The sequence below is a fragment of the Balaenoptera physalus genome (assembly GCF_965194825.1).
Source record: "Balaenoptera physalus genome assembly, chromosome: 7".
NCBI lineage: Eukaryota > Metazoa > Chordata > Mammalia > Artiodactyla > Balaenopteridae > Balaenoptera > Balaenoptera physalus.
Genome location: NC_138886.1, coordinates 21,730,522 through 21,746,951, shown reverse-complemented (window position 1 = coordinate 21,746,951; position 16,430 = coordinate 21,730,522). Strand labels below are relative to the sequence as shown.

General features: G+C 41.6%; 1 protein-coding gene across 1 annotated transcript in view; it reads right to left on the bottom strand.

Moving 5' to 3' along the window:
* The window catches only part of SUSD1 (sushi domain containing 1), a 136,766-nt gene that overhangs the window by 26,243 nt on the left and 94,093 nt on the right, over positions 1–16,430 (bottom strand). Inside the window, exons 12-13 of the mRNA XM_082469272.1 lie at positions 9,774–9,870; positions 5,639–5,897 (exon numbers count right to left, since the gene is read on the bottom strand). Coding sequence (XP_082325398.1) covers positions 5,639–5,897; positions 9,774–9,870 — 356 coding nt within the window. The remainder of the gene's footprint in view (positions 1–5,638; positions 5,898–9,773; positions 9,871–16,430) is intronic.

The window sequence follows — 16,430 nt, the reverse complement described above, 5'->3', positions numbered from 1 at the left end:
CCTTATTTTTGATAAAGGAGGCAAGAATATACAATGGAGAAAAGACAGCCTCTTCAATAAGTGGTGCTGGGAAAACTGGACAGCTACATGAAAGAGAATGAAATTAGAACACTTCCTAACACCATACACAAAAATAAACTCAAAATGGATTAAAGACCTAAATGTAAGGTCAGACACTATAAGACTCTTAGAGGAAAACATAGGCAGAACACTCTACAACATAAATCACAGCAAGATCCTTTTTGACCCACCTCCTAGAGAAATGGAAATAAAAACAAAAGTAAACAAATGGGACCTAATGAAACTTAAAAGCTTTCGCACAGCAAGAGAAAACATAAACAAGATGAAAAGACAACCCTCAGAATGGGAGAAAATATTTGCAAATGAAACAACTGACAAAGGATTAATCTCCAAAATATACAAGCAGCTCATGCAGCTCAATATCAAAAAAACAAACAACCCGATCCAAAAGTGGGCAGAAGACCTAAATAGACATTTCTCCAAAGAAGATATACAGATTGCCAACAAACACATGAAAGGATGATCAACATGACTAATCATTAGAGAAATGCAAATCAAAACTACAATGAGGTATCACCTCACACCAGTTAGAATGGCCACCATCAAAAACTCTACAAACAGTAAATGCTGAAGAGGGTGTGGAGAAAAGGGAACCCTCTTGCACTGTTGGTGGGAATGTAAATTGATATAGCCACTATGGGAACAGTATGGAGGTTCCTTAAAAAACTAAAAATAGAACTACCATATGACCCAGCAATCCCACTACTGGGCATACACCCTGAGAAAACCATAATTCAAAAAGAGTCATGTACCACAATGTTCATTGCAACTCTGTTTACAATAGCCAGGACATGGAAGCAACCTAAGTGTCCACTGACAGATGAATGGATAAAGAAGATGTGGCACATATATACAATGGAATATTACTCAGCCATAAAAAGAAACGAAATTGAGTTATTTGTAGTGAGGTGGATGGATCTGTCATACAGAGTGAAGTAAGTCAGAAAGAGAAAAACAAATACCGTATGCTAACACATATATATGGAATCTAAAAAAAAAAAAAAAGGTTCTGAAGAACATAGGTGCAGGACATGAATAAAGACGCAGACATAAGAGAATGGACTTGAGGACATGGGGAGGGGGAAGGGTAAGCTGCGACAAAGTGAGAGAGTGGCATGGACATATATACACTACCAAATGTAAAATAGAGGTAGTGGGAAGCAGCCACATAGCACAGGGAGATCAGCTCGGTGCTTTGTGACCACCTAGAGGGGTGGAATAGGGAGGGTGGGAGGGATATACAAGAAGGAGGAGATATGGGGATATATGTATATGTATAACTGAGTCACTTTGTTATAAACCAGAAACTAACACAACATTGTAAAGCAATTGTACTCCAATAAAGATGTTAATTAAATAATTAATTAATTAAAATAAAAGATATATGCAAGAGTAACCAGTGAAGGGTATAGTTCAAGACACTGAGGAAGAAAAAGGACCTCAAACAGCAAGGCAGTTACTAGGGAACTGAGTGTATTAAAAGAGAGAAATTGAAATGGCCAGGTGAAGAAGGGAGTTCACTAAAATGGAGTGCCTTGATCAGATGTGCATTTTATAAAACACATGATGGCAGTAGTATGGAGCAAGGAGATAGGTAGAATAAGAGACAAGAAAATGAGTTAGAAAATTGATGTTCAGACAAGAGATGTCAAAAGCTAAACAGTGGTAATGAAAGAGAGGAAAGGATGATCTTAAATGGCATTAATGTGATAGAATTGACACAACTTAATGATGGACTGCACAAGAAGATAAGAAAAAAGGGAGGAGACAAGAATTATTCCTAGATTTCTGTCTTGACAACTTGGAACATGGTAATGATGTTTATTGGGACAGATACACAGAAGGAAAAACAAAAAGGGGAACTGGAAAACTCACACTTCCTGATTTACAAAGCTACAGTAATCAAAACGGTGTGGTATTAAGAACCTAGTATATAGCACAGGGAACTCTACTCAATACTCTGTAATGACCTATATGGGAAAAGAACCTAAAAAAGGGTGGATATATGTATATGTGTAACTGATTCACTTTGCTGTACAGCAGAAACTAACACAACATTGTAAATCAACTATACTCCAATAAAAATTAATAATAATAAAAAAAAAAACCAGTGTGGTACTGGCCTAAAGACAGACATATAAACCAATGGAATAGTATACAGAGCCCAGAAATAAACTCTTGCATATATATCAAATGACTTTTTTTTTTGGCTGCGCCCCACAGCACACGGGATCTTAGTTCCCCAACCAGGGATCGAACCCATGCCCCCTGCAGTGGAAGCGTGGAGTCCTAATTACTGGACCGCCAAGGAATTCCCTCAAATGACTTTTGACAAGAGTCCCTAGACCATTCAATGGGCAAAGGAAATCTTCAACAAATGGTGCTGGGAAAACCGGATAACCACATGCAAAAGAATGAAGTAGGACCATTACCTAACACCATATACAAAAATTAATTCAAAATGGATCAAGCCTAAATATACGACTTAAAACTCTTAGAAGAAAACACAAAGGAAAAGCTTCGGGAAATTACATTTGGCAATGATTTCTTAGATATGACACCAAAAGCACAGGTGACAAAAGAAAAAATAGGCAAATTGGATTTCATCAAAATTAAGAACTTTTGTGCATCAAAGGACACTAGCAACATAGTAAAAAGGCAACTCACATAATGGGAAAAAATATTTGTAAATCACATATCCAGAATATATAGCAAGCTCCTAAAACTCAACAACAAAGAAATAAATCACTTCAAAGATGGGCAAAGGACTTGAATAACCATTTCTCCAAAGAAGATACACAAATTGTCAAAAGTACTTGAAAACATGCTCAACATCATAAATCATTATGGAAATGCAAACCAAAACCACAATGAGAAGCCACCTCACATCCATTAGGAAGGCCATCATTAAAACAGAAAACAGCAAGTGTTGGGGAGGATGTGGAGAAAATGGAACGCTTGTGCACTGTCGGTGGGAGTGTAAAATGGTGCAGTGGCTATGGAAAACTGTATGGGGGTCTTCAAAAAGAATTAAAAAATAAAATTACCAAACGATCCAACAATTCCACTTGAGGGTGTATACCCAAAAGAAGTGAAAGCAGAGACTCAAAGAGATATTTGAACACCCATGGTCACAGCAGCATTATTTGCAATAGCCAAAAGATGGAAGCAACCCAAGTGTCCATCTACAGATCATGGATAAACAAAATGTTTATCCATACATACAATGGAATATTATTCAGCCTTAAAAAGAAAGGAAATTCTGAAACATGCTACAGCATGAGTGACCCTTGAAGACATTATGCTAAATGAAATAAGACAATCACAAAAAGATAAATACTGCATGATTCTACTTATACAAGGTAACTAGTCAAATTCATAGAGACAGAAAGTAAAAGGGTTGTTGCCAGGAGTTGGGGAAGAAGAGGAGGAATGGGGAGTTGTTTAATGGGTACAGAGTTTCAGTCTTGCAAGATGAAAAGTTCTGAAGATTGGTTTCTTAACAGTGTAAGTGTACTTGACACCACCAAATTTAGTTTAGAAATTGTTAAGATGGTAAATTTTATGTGTATTTTACCACAATTAAAAATAAATATTAAAAATAATCACTGCTAAATGTCTGAGTATTAGATGGTGATCGTTGCATTACCACCATCTTGTAAATATATTAAAAACCACCAAATTGTATACTTTAGAATTATATGGATCGCATCTCAGTAGAGCTGTTTTAGAAAGAAAAATAAATAAATAAATCACTACTGATTTTAATATGACTGCAACACTAATATATTTGAAACCCACAGGGGAAGTAATAGCAATTCAAATATGTGAGTCCAAATATAAATTATTTCAAAGAACAAGCACGTGTTCTGCTTAGCTGTATGAAAAAGAGGCATCAATGACATCACAGGAAAGTTCCCTATAAACTAGAATTCTTATCGTAACCTCCCACTTCATTCCCTCTGTGTCCCAAATTGATATGGATTCATATTGAAGCCCTAACCCCCAATGTGATGTTATTTGGAGGTAGGGCCTTTGGAATGTAATTAGGTTTAGATGAGGTCATGAGGGTAGGGCCCACATGATGAGATCAGGGTCCATAAGATGAGGAAGACTGATCAGAGCTCACTCAGTCCCCACCACATGAGGACACAGCAAGAAGGCAGCTGTCTGCAAGCCAGGAAGAGGGTCCTCCCTGGGGAACCAAAGCAGCCTGCACCTTAACCTTGGACTTCCCCGTCTCCAGAACTATGAGAAATAAATGTCTGTTGTTTAAGCCACGCAGTCTATGGTATTTTGAAATGGCAGCCCAAGATAACTAATACACCCTCCCAGACCAAAGTCTCAATCTGAGACAGCAGCTCTCTGAGCAATCTCTAAGTTGCACACATATGGTACTGCCAGTGTTGTCTATGGCTAGAAACACCAAGTCAGGATCTCCGGGTAATTTTCCAGCAAGGAGGCCTTGTCTAAGTCATAAACACCTTTGGAACAAATTCAGGGCAATATATTCTGGACTTTAGTCTTCCAATTCTTAATCCCTACCTAACTGCCACAAAACACCACCAGAACTTTTTGCTACTTGGACATATTCTTAGTTTTATATCAAGCATGATAATGGCGCATTTGACTTGTGTCCTATACAGAAATTAATTGCATGTTTCAGTTTTAAATATGTGATGAACCTTACATGCAAGATGGCTCAAATTCATCAGTCGAGAGATGTTTTTATTAATATTAATATATTTTTTCTAGTTTCCATTACCAACTGATATGAATTGATACTAAACCTTGAGTCCTCCTAGGGCAACCATCACAATGTTTCTGCCAGATCTTCCACCCCTGACTGACCCATCCAGCTCTTGCTATTCTGCTTGTCCAGCTCATTATATTTATTCATTCTTTTTTTTTTTGGCCGCACCACATGGTAGATGGGATCTCAGTTCCCTGACCAGGGATCAAACCCGCGCCCCCCTGCATTGGAAGCACGGAGTCTTAACCACTGGACCGCCAGGGAAGTCCCCATCTATTCATTCTGTAATGAATATATCATTTTATGTCTCAAGAAAGAACCAGCACTGGAAAAACATAGCCTTTCTAAGGATGGAGAGAGGAGAGTGAGGCTTACGCAATAGCCAAGGAAATAACGGAAGCAGAAAATAGAGCCAGAAAATAGTGCTGAGCTTAATCTGCCCCTCCTGCTGGCTTCCTGGAGAATGAAGAGAGGCAGCAGTCTGGCAGGAGTACAGGGAAGTGACAGAAAGATCTAGATGCTCCTCTCCAACTCAGGCTTCAGCAGTGCAATAGGATGAGGGCATTCGTGAAGCTTAAGAACCCAAACTAGTTCAGTCCAAACAGGTCCCCCAGCAAGTTCAGAATATCAACCTCCAAAAAGGTTTCACCTGCCCATCCTTTATAAAGTGAAAAGATTCAACACGTTCTTATTGTTCTTACAAGCAGTGTTCATCTCAAATATTGGGAAAACAAATGTTCAAATATTTAAATTTCACATGAAGAGGAAAATATAGAATTCACAAGAGTTTTTAAAGAAATATACCTTATTCCATTCACTTGTGATTCGTAATATAATGCAGTAATCATTCCCTATTTTCAAGGGTGCATTATAATATTTCCCATAGTACAGCCTGTCTCCAATAGATATCTCCATGGCATCATCGGGAACATCCTTGGCCAGCAGTTCTGCCGTCACATATCCATCAGCACCAGAAGCATTGCTAAAGAATGAGGTAGCCTCTTCAGAATCACAAACAAATGTGCTTTGGAGGGCCAGGGGAAGCACTAACACCTGATATGAACTGGAAGAGAAAAGAAAATGTCTATCAGATCCTTGCTTGGGGGATTCGTTCATTCATTTATTCGTATTTGTTGAGCACCTGCTATGAGATCAACACTTTTCTAGACACTGGAGATGCAACACTTGATAAAAGTCCTCGCCCGTGTGGGATTTATGGTCTGACAGCTCCCACAGTCATGGAACTCCAGTTGGAACCAACAGTGTTAATGCCAGATGACACTGGGTGAGGGATCTCTCCAAGTTCTGGCTGCAGATGGCTATCCGGTAAATCCTCTTTAGCTGGGAGAAGTTGCTGCACGTATAACTGCCCGGAGCGTATGTGTCTTAAAGTTGATCTAATCAGTGTTTTTCACATGGGCAAATAAAGCCCAGCTGTGGAAAGAGTTTAGCAGTCACATGGAGGCCAAATGCCTACAAGAGTTAATGCACTAAGTCTGCAAAAAGGCTCCACGCAATCACATGGGGTACCTAAAACGGAACTCATGTGATTTACATTCCCTCCAGTTCACGTACTGATACCAAAGTTCCTGTGAAGTGAACGAGAAGCATGGAGTACAGATCACCATGAGTTCATCTAGTCTGACAATATCCTGAAAGAGCCGGAAAGGGAAAATCTCATATGTTCCCTAGATGTGGACAAAGAAACACACTAGCAATCAGGTGTCATTTTTGTCACGTGTTTTAGTATTATTTATCCCACCAAATAGAAAATCTGTCAGTGAAAGGAAGTGTAAGAACAAAAACACTCTGAGAATGAATCACGCCTTTCTTTTTATTCACATCTATTCGGGACTCATCTTCTGCCTCTAGTATAGTAGGTGTTGGGATGTCTGCTTTTTCTATCAGGCTTGATAGCAGGGATTTGAATGATTTACTCTTTTTTTTTTTTTAAGTTCATAGGTGTGTTTTTTTTTTTTAACATCTTTATTGGAGTACAATTGCTTTACAATGGTGTGTTAGTTTCTGCTTTATAACAAAGTGAATCAGCTATACATATACATATATCCCCATATCTCCTCCCTCTTGCATCTCCCTCCCACCCTCCCTATCCCACCCTTCTAGGTGGTCACAAAGCACCGAGCTGATCTCCCTGTGCTATGTGGCTGCTTCCCACTAGCTAGCTATTTTACATTTGGTAGTGTATATATGTCCATGCCACTGTCTTCGTCCCAGCTTACCCTTCCCCTTCCCTGTGTCCTCAAGTCCATTCTCTACGTCTGCGTCTTTATTGAATGATTTACTCTTGTATCCTTGCAAACCCTTGCACAGTTCTTTGGCTGTGACTGATTCCTCACTAATGTTTCTTGAGTTGAAATTTCAGTAAAGAAGAAAAACATGCATCAGCACCAAATACGATTAGGGTAATTTCCAAAACTCATTAGCACACATAATTCTATTTTACCAATAAGTATACGCTTCCTGCTCCACATTCGTAATGCCCCATCTCCTGCTTCCTAAGAGCTCATGAGTTACTAGGTTAAGAAAAGGGAGTCCTCCCCAACAGCAGGTGTTGGATTTGGAAACTATCCACCAACCAGGCTCCCCAAATTCCTAGGTGTCCTCAGGCCCCTGATTTCCAAAAAGTTTCTGGGTTCACTTTCAGCATAGGGCTTTCTACAAAAGGGACAAAGTAAAGCCTGCAGGGCAATGAGTTGTCACTGCCATCACCAGTAAACATTTACTAAGCCTCCACTGCCAACAACGGAACACTTATAACAACAAACTTTCCTGGGGACTTGAAGACATCCCTATGAATCATGGCCGCAGGTAAGAAAGTAAATACGCAGCAGACTCCATGCTGTCCGTAAGCACATCTTCAAGTCCCTCTCATCTTTCCATGTAGGTGGTAATATTCAAGTGCAAGTTCAAGGCTCACCTGAACTCTTTTGGTTCTGAACGTTGCCCAGTAGAGGCACCATTCATGACACGTAAAGCAGTCTCCCCAATTAGCGTGATCATAATCACCCAAGTTGCTTGATAGTTGTACAAATTCCCAGCCCCCATCCCAGACCTACTGAATCAAAATCTCCAGTAGAGTCTGAGAATTCATACAGCTGATAAAGCACCCCAGGTACACTGGTAATCTGGCAAGTGTGGGAGACACTAGCATTAAGAGAGCCCAGCCACAGGCTGCCTCATCCACCCAAGATCACCAAGCTAAGGAAGGGAGGTGTGGCCCCAGAGCCCCTGCTCCACCATGTGCCCAAGGCACTGTCCCCTGACAATGTACAAGGCAGACTCCGGCCTGTCACACACTGGCGGTGCTGTTACCCCCAGCTCAAACCAGGTAGTCGGGCCAAGAAAACCCCCCAATTGCCTGCTGGTAATTAGCCCCGATGACGTTGGGGAAGCAGTTGTGGCTGTTTAGAGCATGACTGCTCTAGAAGGACTTCTCCCCTCTTTCTCACCACCACCCTCCCTTGAATGACTCACAGCTCTCCACTTCCTGTTTTGGAGGCACTGGCCGGCACAGAGCCACAGGATAGACTGTCATTTGGCTTTTCTTTCTGCCTTACATAATCATCTGGTCTAAATATCACGTACGTCTTGCAAATTCTCTCAGACAGTGAGATCACAACTTCTGTTCTCCTTATAGCAACAGAATTACAATGCCTTCCAGTAACTTGTCAGGAATCAAGAAACAGAACAACTTAGGCCATATCCATGCCTGGAAAGACTTTCGAGCACTTACTGAACTCAAACTAATAGACACAAAAAGCTCAAGTTTCATTACAAATGGACACACATAATATCGATAGACTTTCCTTTTTATAGTTTTGTGATACCTCACGAATTTTACCTTGATTGTACAGCAGGGTCATAGACTGAAGGGTCAGGAGAGACATAGGCAGTGTAAGTTAGGTCAAGGAAACAGGTTGTTGCCATCTCCTTGATTTGTTACTGTCAGTAAGTTACTCATCTCTCCAGGCAAACCTCAATTTTCCTCTCTAAAAAGGGAATACTTCTGCTTTCCTAATCCTGCCATGACCTTTGTAAATAAAAAGCTTAATTGCACACAAGGTAGTCCAGCAACTGAGGTCAATTAATTCCATCCTAATACCACCTGGAGTCCCAGAAGCAGTTGTTAACAATGCAGTGTCTTGCTCACATCTCAATACAAGAATGAATTAGAATTATCCAAATGACTCTTCCAGAAATCACCACACACATGGGAGTGGGGGAGGGAGAGGGATGGACTGGGAGTTTAGGGTTGGTAGATGCGAACTATTACTTTAGAATGGATAAACAACAAACTCCTAATGTATAGCTCAGGGAACTGTATTCAATATCCTGTGATAAACCATAATGGAAAAGAATATTTAAAAAAAGAATGTCTATATGTGTATAACTGAGTCACTCTGCTGTACAGCAGAGATTGTAACAACATAGTAAATCAACTATACTTCAATAAATAAATAAATAAATAAATAAAAAAGAAAGCACTACACACCCCCCAAGGTCATCCTTAAATAAAGGAAAATATATTCTGTCTTTGGTAAATGAAATGATGCTTCTGATCCACCATCACTAAAGGATGTACCTGGAGGCGTGAGTGCCAAGTGATAGCCTGACATGTCACGGGCACCCAACCAGTGCTCATCTAATGACCAAAGGAACGGATTTAATTTCTCGAGCTCAGCTGCCCAAATGCTTGTCTCTGGTCCTTTACAAGTCTCTCTATTCATTAGGGAGGGTGCTAGTTGGAATTAAAGGCCCAGTCTGTACCCAAGGAAACAAAAAATGAGGCACTGACTGCACTGACTCAACTACTCCAGTGCAGCCACCTAAAGAGAAGTCTCCTCCTCACTCAAACCAAAGTTTTCAAAACATTCCATGGAGATCACTGGGCAGCCATGGAAAAGAGGCCTCTACTGACCTGATGGGTCCATTTTTCTCCTTGGCTTTCCTCAGTCTCAGGCGTGGTAAAGGCCCTCCGTGCACAGTGAAAAAGTCTACTTCCGGAAGGGGAGGCTCTGAAAACATGTTGAAAAGAAGAAAGGGGGTATGATCAGAACGAGCAGAAGCATGAAAAAAGTGGTCCTCATGGGGCATCAAGAGGAAAGTTTTCATGTAAGAAGAGATGAGCAAACTCAGACACATGCTCTGACGTGGATGAATCTTGAACACGTTAGGCTAAATGAAATAAGCCAGACACAGAAGGACAACTATTGCATGATTCCACTTACGTGAAATATCTGGAACAGGTAAATCCATAGAGACAGAAATAGATTAGAGGTTGCCAAGGGTTGAGGGGGTGTGTAGGAAATGGGGAGTTATTGTTTAATGGTCAACAGAGTTTCTGTCTGGGGTGATGAAAACATTTTAGAAATAGATAATGGTGATGGTTTACAACATTGGGAATGTACTTAATGCCAATAAATTGTGTCCTGAAAAATAATTAAAATGGTACATTTTATGTTGTATATATTTTATTACAATTAAAAAAAAATGATGCCCTAGCACTGACAGACGGTGGATGCTGTGGGCATTTCAATTAACTTGGCAAATAGGTTCTTATTTGGTGGGGAGACCAGCTTATCAGACTTCTAGATCCTTTAGGAACAGTTTATTTATTATTTTTATTATTATTATTATTATTATTATATTTTTTGGCTGCGCCGTGCAGCTTGTGGGATCTTAGTTTCCCCACCAGGGATCGAACCTGTGCCCTCGGCAGTGAAAGCACGGAGTCCTAACCTCTGGACCACCGGGGAATTCCCTAGAATTCTAGATCCTTTATAATCACACAGCTGTCTGTCCTTATCTTGCTCTCCCCAGCAACCAGATTTCCCAAATAGATATTCCGCAGGGAGGAGAATGTTGGTTGATTGGTTGACACCAGCGTTCTAGCATCTAACTGGGAGTTATATTCATGGTATAAATGTACCAGCTGCCACTCTGCCTTGTGAGTAACACAGCTTACATGTGTTGGGCACACAACACATATATAGATGTGTCCTATATATGCCTCATCTCATTTAATCTTCTCCACAGTGCTATCAAGTGGATGAGATTTATAAAGGGAGGGAGGAAGAGAGAAAGAGAAAGAATAAAATATGACCCCCCCCTCCCCGGAAATTCCTCTGAATCCTGCCACAGTGAAATTAGGACTAAGAGGCCAAAATAGACACTCAAGACTCTATTTACCCAATTAGAAAATAGCTTTGGGATGAAAATTCTCAATTCAAATTATAATAAATAAAAACTTAGACCTTCCTAGATAATTTTTAAAGCTCTACTGAATATGTTATTCATACACTGCCTTTCAACAAATATTTATTAGCCACCTCTATGCACCTCTATGTGAGGCTGGGAGAAACAACTATGGAAGACGGTTTCTGCTTTCCAGGAGCTCAGAGTCTAATAGTGGAGAAAGTCTTATAAACAGGCAGTGCTTGGAACTACGATAAAGTTCCACGAGAGGGTGGTGGGAGTGCAGAGGAAGAACACCAAGGGCAGGGGGGTGAGCCTATCAAATACAGAAACAGACATACGCAGGGGCAGTAGGTGAGAGAGAGTGTGGGCAGAGACAGAACTGCAGGAGTTCAGTGTGCCCGAAAGGTTGAGTCCCAGCTGGGTAGAAGCGGGCAGTAAAGTGAGACATGTGAGTATAGGTCAGATCTGAGGTCCTAGAAATAATGAGAAGCCATCGAACGATTCTTAGCAGATGTGTATTTTAGAAATACAATTTGGACCGCCTGTTGGAGGATGAATTGGAAAAGAGCAAAAGCACAGATTCTCCAAAATCTAGGTAAGAAGTGCCTGAGGTCTGAAGCGAGTGATGGCACTCGGAAGGGAGAAGAGGGGGCAGATGGAGGAGACACGTGGGGCAGAGACGGAACAGAAGATGGTGGAAGATAAGGAAGGGGAAGGAATCTGGGCTTTGGTTTTGGCCACTGAGTCAGTGGTGACGTCATTCATCAAGGTCTGCAGGGAAGGTTCAGACGCAGCTCACTTCTAGACCTGTTAAGTTTGAAGTGCTTGTGAAATCGTCCAGCAGGCAGTTAGAAATGTGGGTCTAGAGCTTAGGAGCAAACTGTGATGGTGATATGGAGTCAGTCATCAATAAAAGAGGCTATGGCTGCCCAGGGGGAAGGTATAAACACATCTGAGAAGAGATGAGGGCCTAGGGCGACCACCAGGAAACCCAGGCATCTAAGACCAGGTGGACGAGTGAGAGTCCCCTATAGCTCTTTTTTTTTTTTTTAGAAATTTCATGTAATGTCATGTAATAGCTCTTATTAAACAGTGCTAAGTCTAGAATTTCTTCCAAAGTCACCCAGATACGCCACACAAATTATGTTTTCCATAAATCCGTGGGTTTGTTAGGGAACAATCCCCCACCTACAGTTAAGACCTCACACTACGGTGTTGAAGGTCTATGCTGTTTCCAAGAGGTGTCCAGAAAGAGATTCCATAACTGACACCCCTGAGGAAGAAAACGGCCAGCTTCCTGCAGCGGTAATGGGGAGAGGGGAAAATGCAGTTTAAAAACCCCCACCAGGTTCCCCAGGGAAATGTGAGCATTTGAGTACAGTAAGTCCCCTGCATACAAACAAGTTCCGCTCCAAGAGTGAGTCTGTAAGTCCAATTTGTTCATAAGTCCAACAAAGTTAGCCTAGGTACCCAACTAACACAATCGGCTATATAGTACTGTACTGTAATAGGTTTATAATACTTTTCACACAAATAATACATAAAAAACAAAGAAACCAAAAATAAAGAAAACATTTTTAATCTTACAGTACAGTACCTTGAAAAGTTCAGTAGTACAGTACAACAGCTGGCATACAGGGGCTGGCATTGAGTGAACAGGTAAGAAGAGTTGCTGACTGGAGGAGGGAGAGGAGGTGGGAGATGGCAGAGCTGAAGGATTGTCAGCAATAGGAGACGGAGGGCAAGCTGCAATTTTACTCACACCTGACGTTGATGGCACAGGTTCTGGTTCCTTGCTGGATTCAATTCTATTTACCCTCTTGAAAAAACGATCCAGTGATATCTGGGTATTAGCTCTTTTTTTTCATCATAGATGACATTATAGCACTGGATTGAATCCTGAACGGCTGTTGCAACCTTCGTGTACCATTCTACGTGCAGGTGCTGTGCCTCAAAAACTAACAGTGCCGGGCTTCCCTGGTGGCGCAGTGGTTGAGAATCTGCCTGCTAATGCAGGGAACACGGGTTCGAGCCCAGGTCTGGGAGGATCCCACATGCCGCGGAGCGGCTGGGCCCGTGAGCCACAATTACTGAGCCTGCGTGTCTGGAGCCTGTGCTCCGCGGCAGGAGAGGCCGCGATGGTGAGAGGCCCGCGCACAGCGATGAAGAGTGACCCCCACTTGCCACAACTAGTGAAAGCCCTCGCACAGAAACGAAGACCCAACATAGCCATAAATTAAAAATAAATAAATAAATAAAAATTTAAAAAAAAAAAAAAAAAAAAAAAAAAAACTAACAGTGCCTCCTCACATAAAGGAAATCCCCTTGCCATTTCCTGTGTTGTGAATCTCTTCAGTTCTTCAGTTACTTCTTCTTCCTCTTGTCTCTCTTCATCCTTTCTCTGGGCCTCCAATTCCTGGCGCTTCTTAGCAGTACCAGCTACATCACCGCAGCTTTTATTCTTGCTTCTGGTCATCCTGGGCTTGAAATAAAGATACCGTACTACTGTACTCTATACAGTTCTGTACAGTAAAGTACACAAAAGCACAACCACTTGTAGAGGATGCACGCATGTGACAATGTACGCCAGACACGTGAACTAACTTACATGATTGGATGTGCGAACGCACGTTCTCATCCTTGAAAGCTCACAGCTTGAAGGTTCACATGTAGGGGACTTACTGTATCTCTGCACTCAGCCGTTCAGGCTATCAATGAAATGTCCTTTCATTCATGATGTTTTGTCATCACGGTAAAGTAAGTGGTTTTTATCACGCATTTCCTGTTTTCAGCCCAGAGGCAGATTAACTGTTTACTCTTTTCTGTGTGAGAACTCTCCTTAGGCTCAAGTTATTCCTGTTTGCTCTTCTCTGAGATTAATAACTCCAGGTCCTCTAATCTCTTGGCTAACCTTTTAAAACCACCAGGTTTCTCACCCACCCCAGGAACAGCAGAACAAAGTGCTTGCCCAGCTTGGTGAAGGCGGGCCCACAGCGGGGGCAGGAAGGCCATCGCCTGCTTGTTCCGTGCCACGCTGCCCCTTTTCAGCCCCAGCGTCATTCTTGCCATTCTAAATGTGCCACTACCACGCAGCTGATTCCATCAACACGTGACTTCTAGGCTGCTTTCTGCTCTGCCTGCTCAAGGCCTTCCCCACCTTGAAAACAGTCTGCCTTTCCTCTAGAATGTGAAAGCCTGGACTTCATCAGGCTGGTTCTTCACCACATTTTTGAGTTTAAATAACCTTAACTTCCAGCCATATTTTCCAAGGTGCTGTTTCCCATCCCCCAAACTGCTGTCTATGGCAGATCTGCTCTCCTTTCCATCGGCTTCATTACTGATTTAAACCAAATCAGACCCAAGGCAAGAAGTGGGTTGTGTCTAGGCTGGAGTTCTTTCACCCTGAGTATGTGAGATGAGGGGACATACTCATTACTACCCTTAGGTGTCAACAGTATCCATTCTCTACTAGAAGCAAGTGACAAAGGAAATTATGGAGGCTACCATCTGAGAAAACTTTGAAGAGTCAGGAAAAAAGCAATGAAGCAGGACTTGTCCTACAAAATATTAAATATATTATAAATTTACAATAACTGAAATAGGAAGGTACAAGCACAGGATAGGCAAAGCAATGGAAGAAGCTAGGCAATCGAGAAAGAGACCCAAATAAATAAATGAGAATATAGTGTGTGGCCTGGACAGTCATTCCAAAGGTGATGGGGAAACTGGCTTATCATCTGGGGGAAAAAAATTACCATGTAAATTTAGCCTTATACACGCATATAAACAAATTCCAAATGGGTCTAACCTTCAATGTGAAAAGCAAAACCATTAAGAAGCATTTGAAAATAGTAGAGAATAAAAATTATTGATCTGATTTTCAGGGTGGGGAAGGCTTTTCTTGGCATGACCAGAGGCAGAAACTATAAAAGAATCAATAGAATTGATTACATGAAAACTTAAAATGTCTAAATGTCAAAAAGAATATTGACAAGAAAATTAAAGAGTAAATAACCTGGGGGTGTAATATGTATTACAAAAGATTAAAACCATTAATGTAGGCAAACTATTAAAATCAATGAGAGGAAGGAGGTAACAGAAGTGCAAATGTGTTAAAATTCCTCTAAAACCCATTAAAATGAACCAAAAAAAAAGTAAAAGAAAATTTTATCTGCACCAAATCTAAACAAAGGTCACAACCTTATGCTATAAACTTCAAGTAAATGCAAGGAACTAATACATATAAATAAATATATAAAAATAAAGACACCCAATGGTTCTTTTCTAATCCTCAGCATCTCCCCAACTGGACCACAGCCCCCACTCAAGGCATGATAAATTGAAATTGCTGGCAATAGAGCAAATGGAGCTTACACCATAAGTCATCAGATATCGCAAGGTGAGCTGCATCTCCCCCATCAATAAGGTTATGAGACTTGGCTTCCCAGGAAGAAGGAACAATCTTCTTTTTATCTTTATCTCCCCTTCAGCACTTGGCACCGGTCTTTGTACATAACCAATCAATAGGTATTCACTGAATTAAGTTGTTAAGTTGCAGCATACCCTTCCCCCACTTCTATAACACACAGAAACCCTGGTTTTTAGGCTTCTGATATAAAGAAACTTTCCCATCCATATTTTGTAAAAAGCTAGCGTTAATATAGGAACATAACACATCCAGCCCATTTTCCTCTGTGGTGTACCATCTTGTCTCAGTGGGGCCTCAGCAGGGATGCAGATGCTTTCAGTGAGAAGAGTGGGGAGATATCCATCCCCATATAGCCATTTCCTTGAGAGGCTAGGTTTTGATTTGAAGCTGGAAATTAGTTGGGAGATTTCTGGGGATGAGAGGAACAGGTGGCCCATGGAGGTATGGAAGGACATGTGTGCCTCCCTCCTGGCCTGACCTAACATTAGGTCCTCAGATGTCAAAGAACCTGTGTCCGTGAAAGACTTCGAGAGAGCCTGGACGAAGAAAAACAGTTGGGATGAAGGCCAGCTCCTCTCCTAACCTCCGGGGCAGTTCCTACCCACTCGGAGCCAGGGGAAACAGCAGGAATAAGCGTGGTACTCTGGAACCAGCCTGAGGAGACAAGGTCCTCACTGAGGACACAGGAGTGCACAGTCCTTGGATGGTTTGTGGAAGAGAAGCTCACAGCAGAAGAACGTCAAGACACCTGGTCCTGCACGGTCCTTCCTGAGGACACTTAACAGTAAGAGAGGAGGGGTCAGAGGAGGGGACAGTGGTCCCCAGCCCTGTAGGGGGAATTAGAGCTATCCTGACTGGACCTCTCTGTTAGAGGGATAGCCTGAGAACGCTTGGGACATACCTGTGTTTTCAGTGGCTTTCCTGAACATCTGAAAAAGTACATTGTTT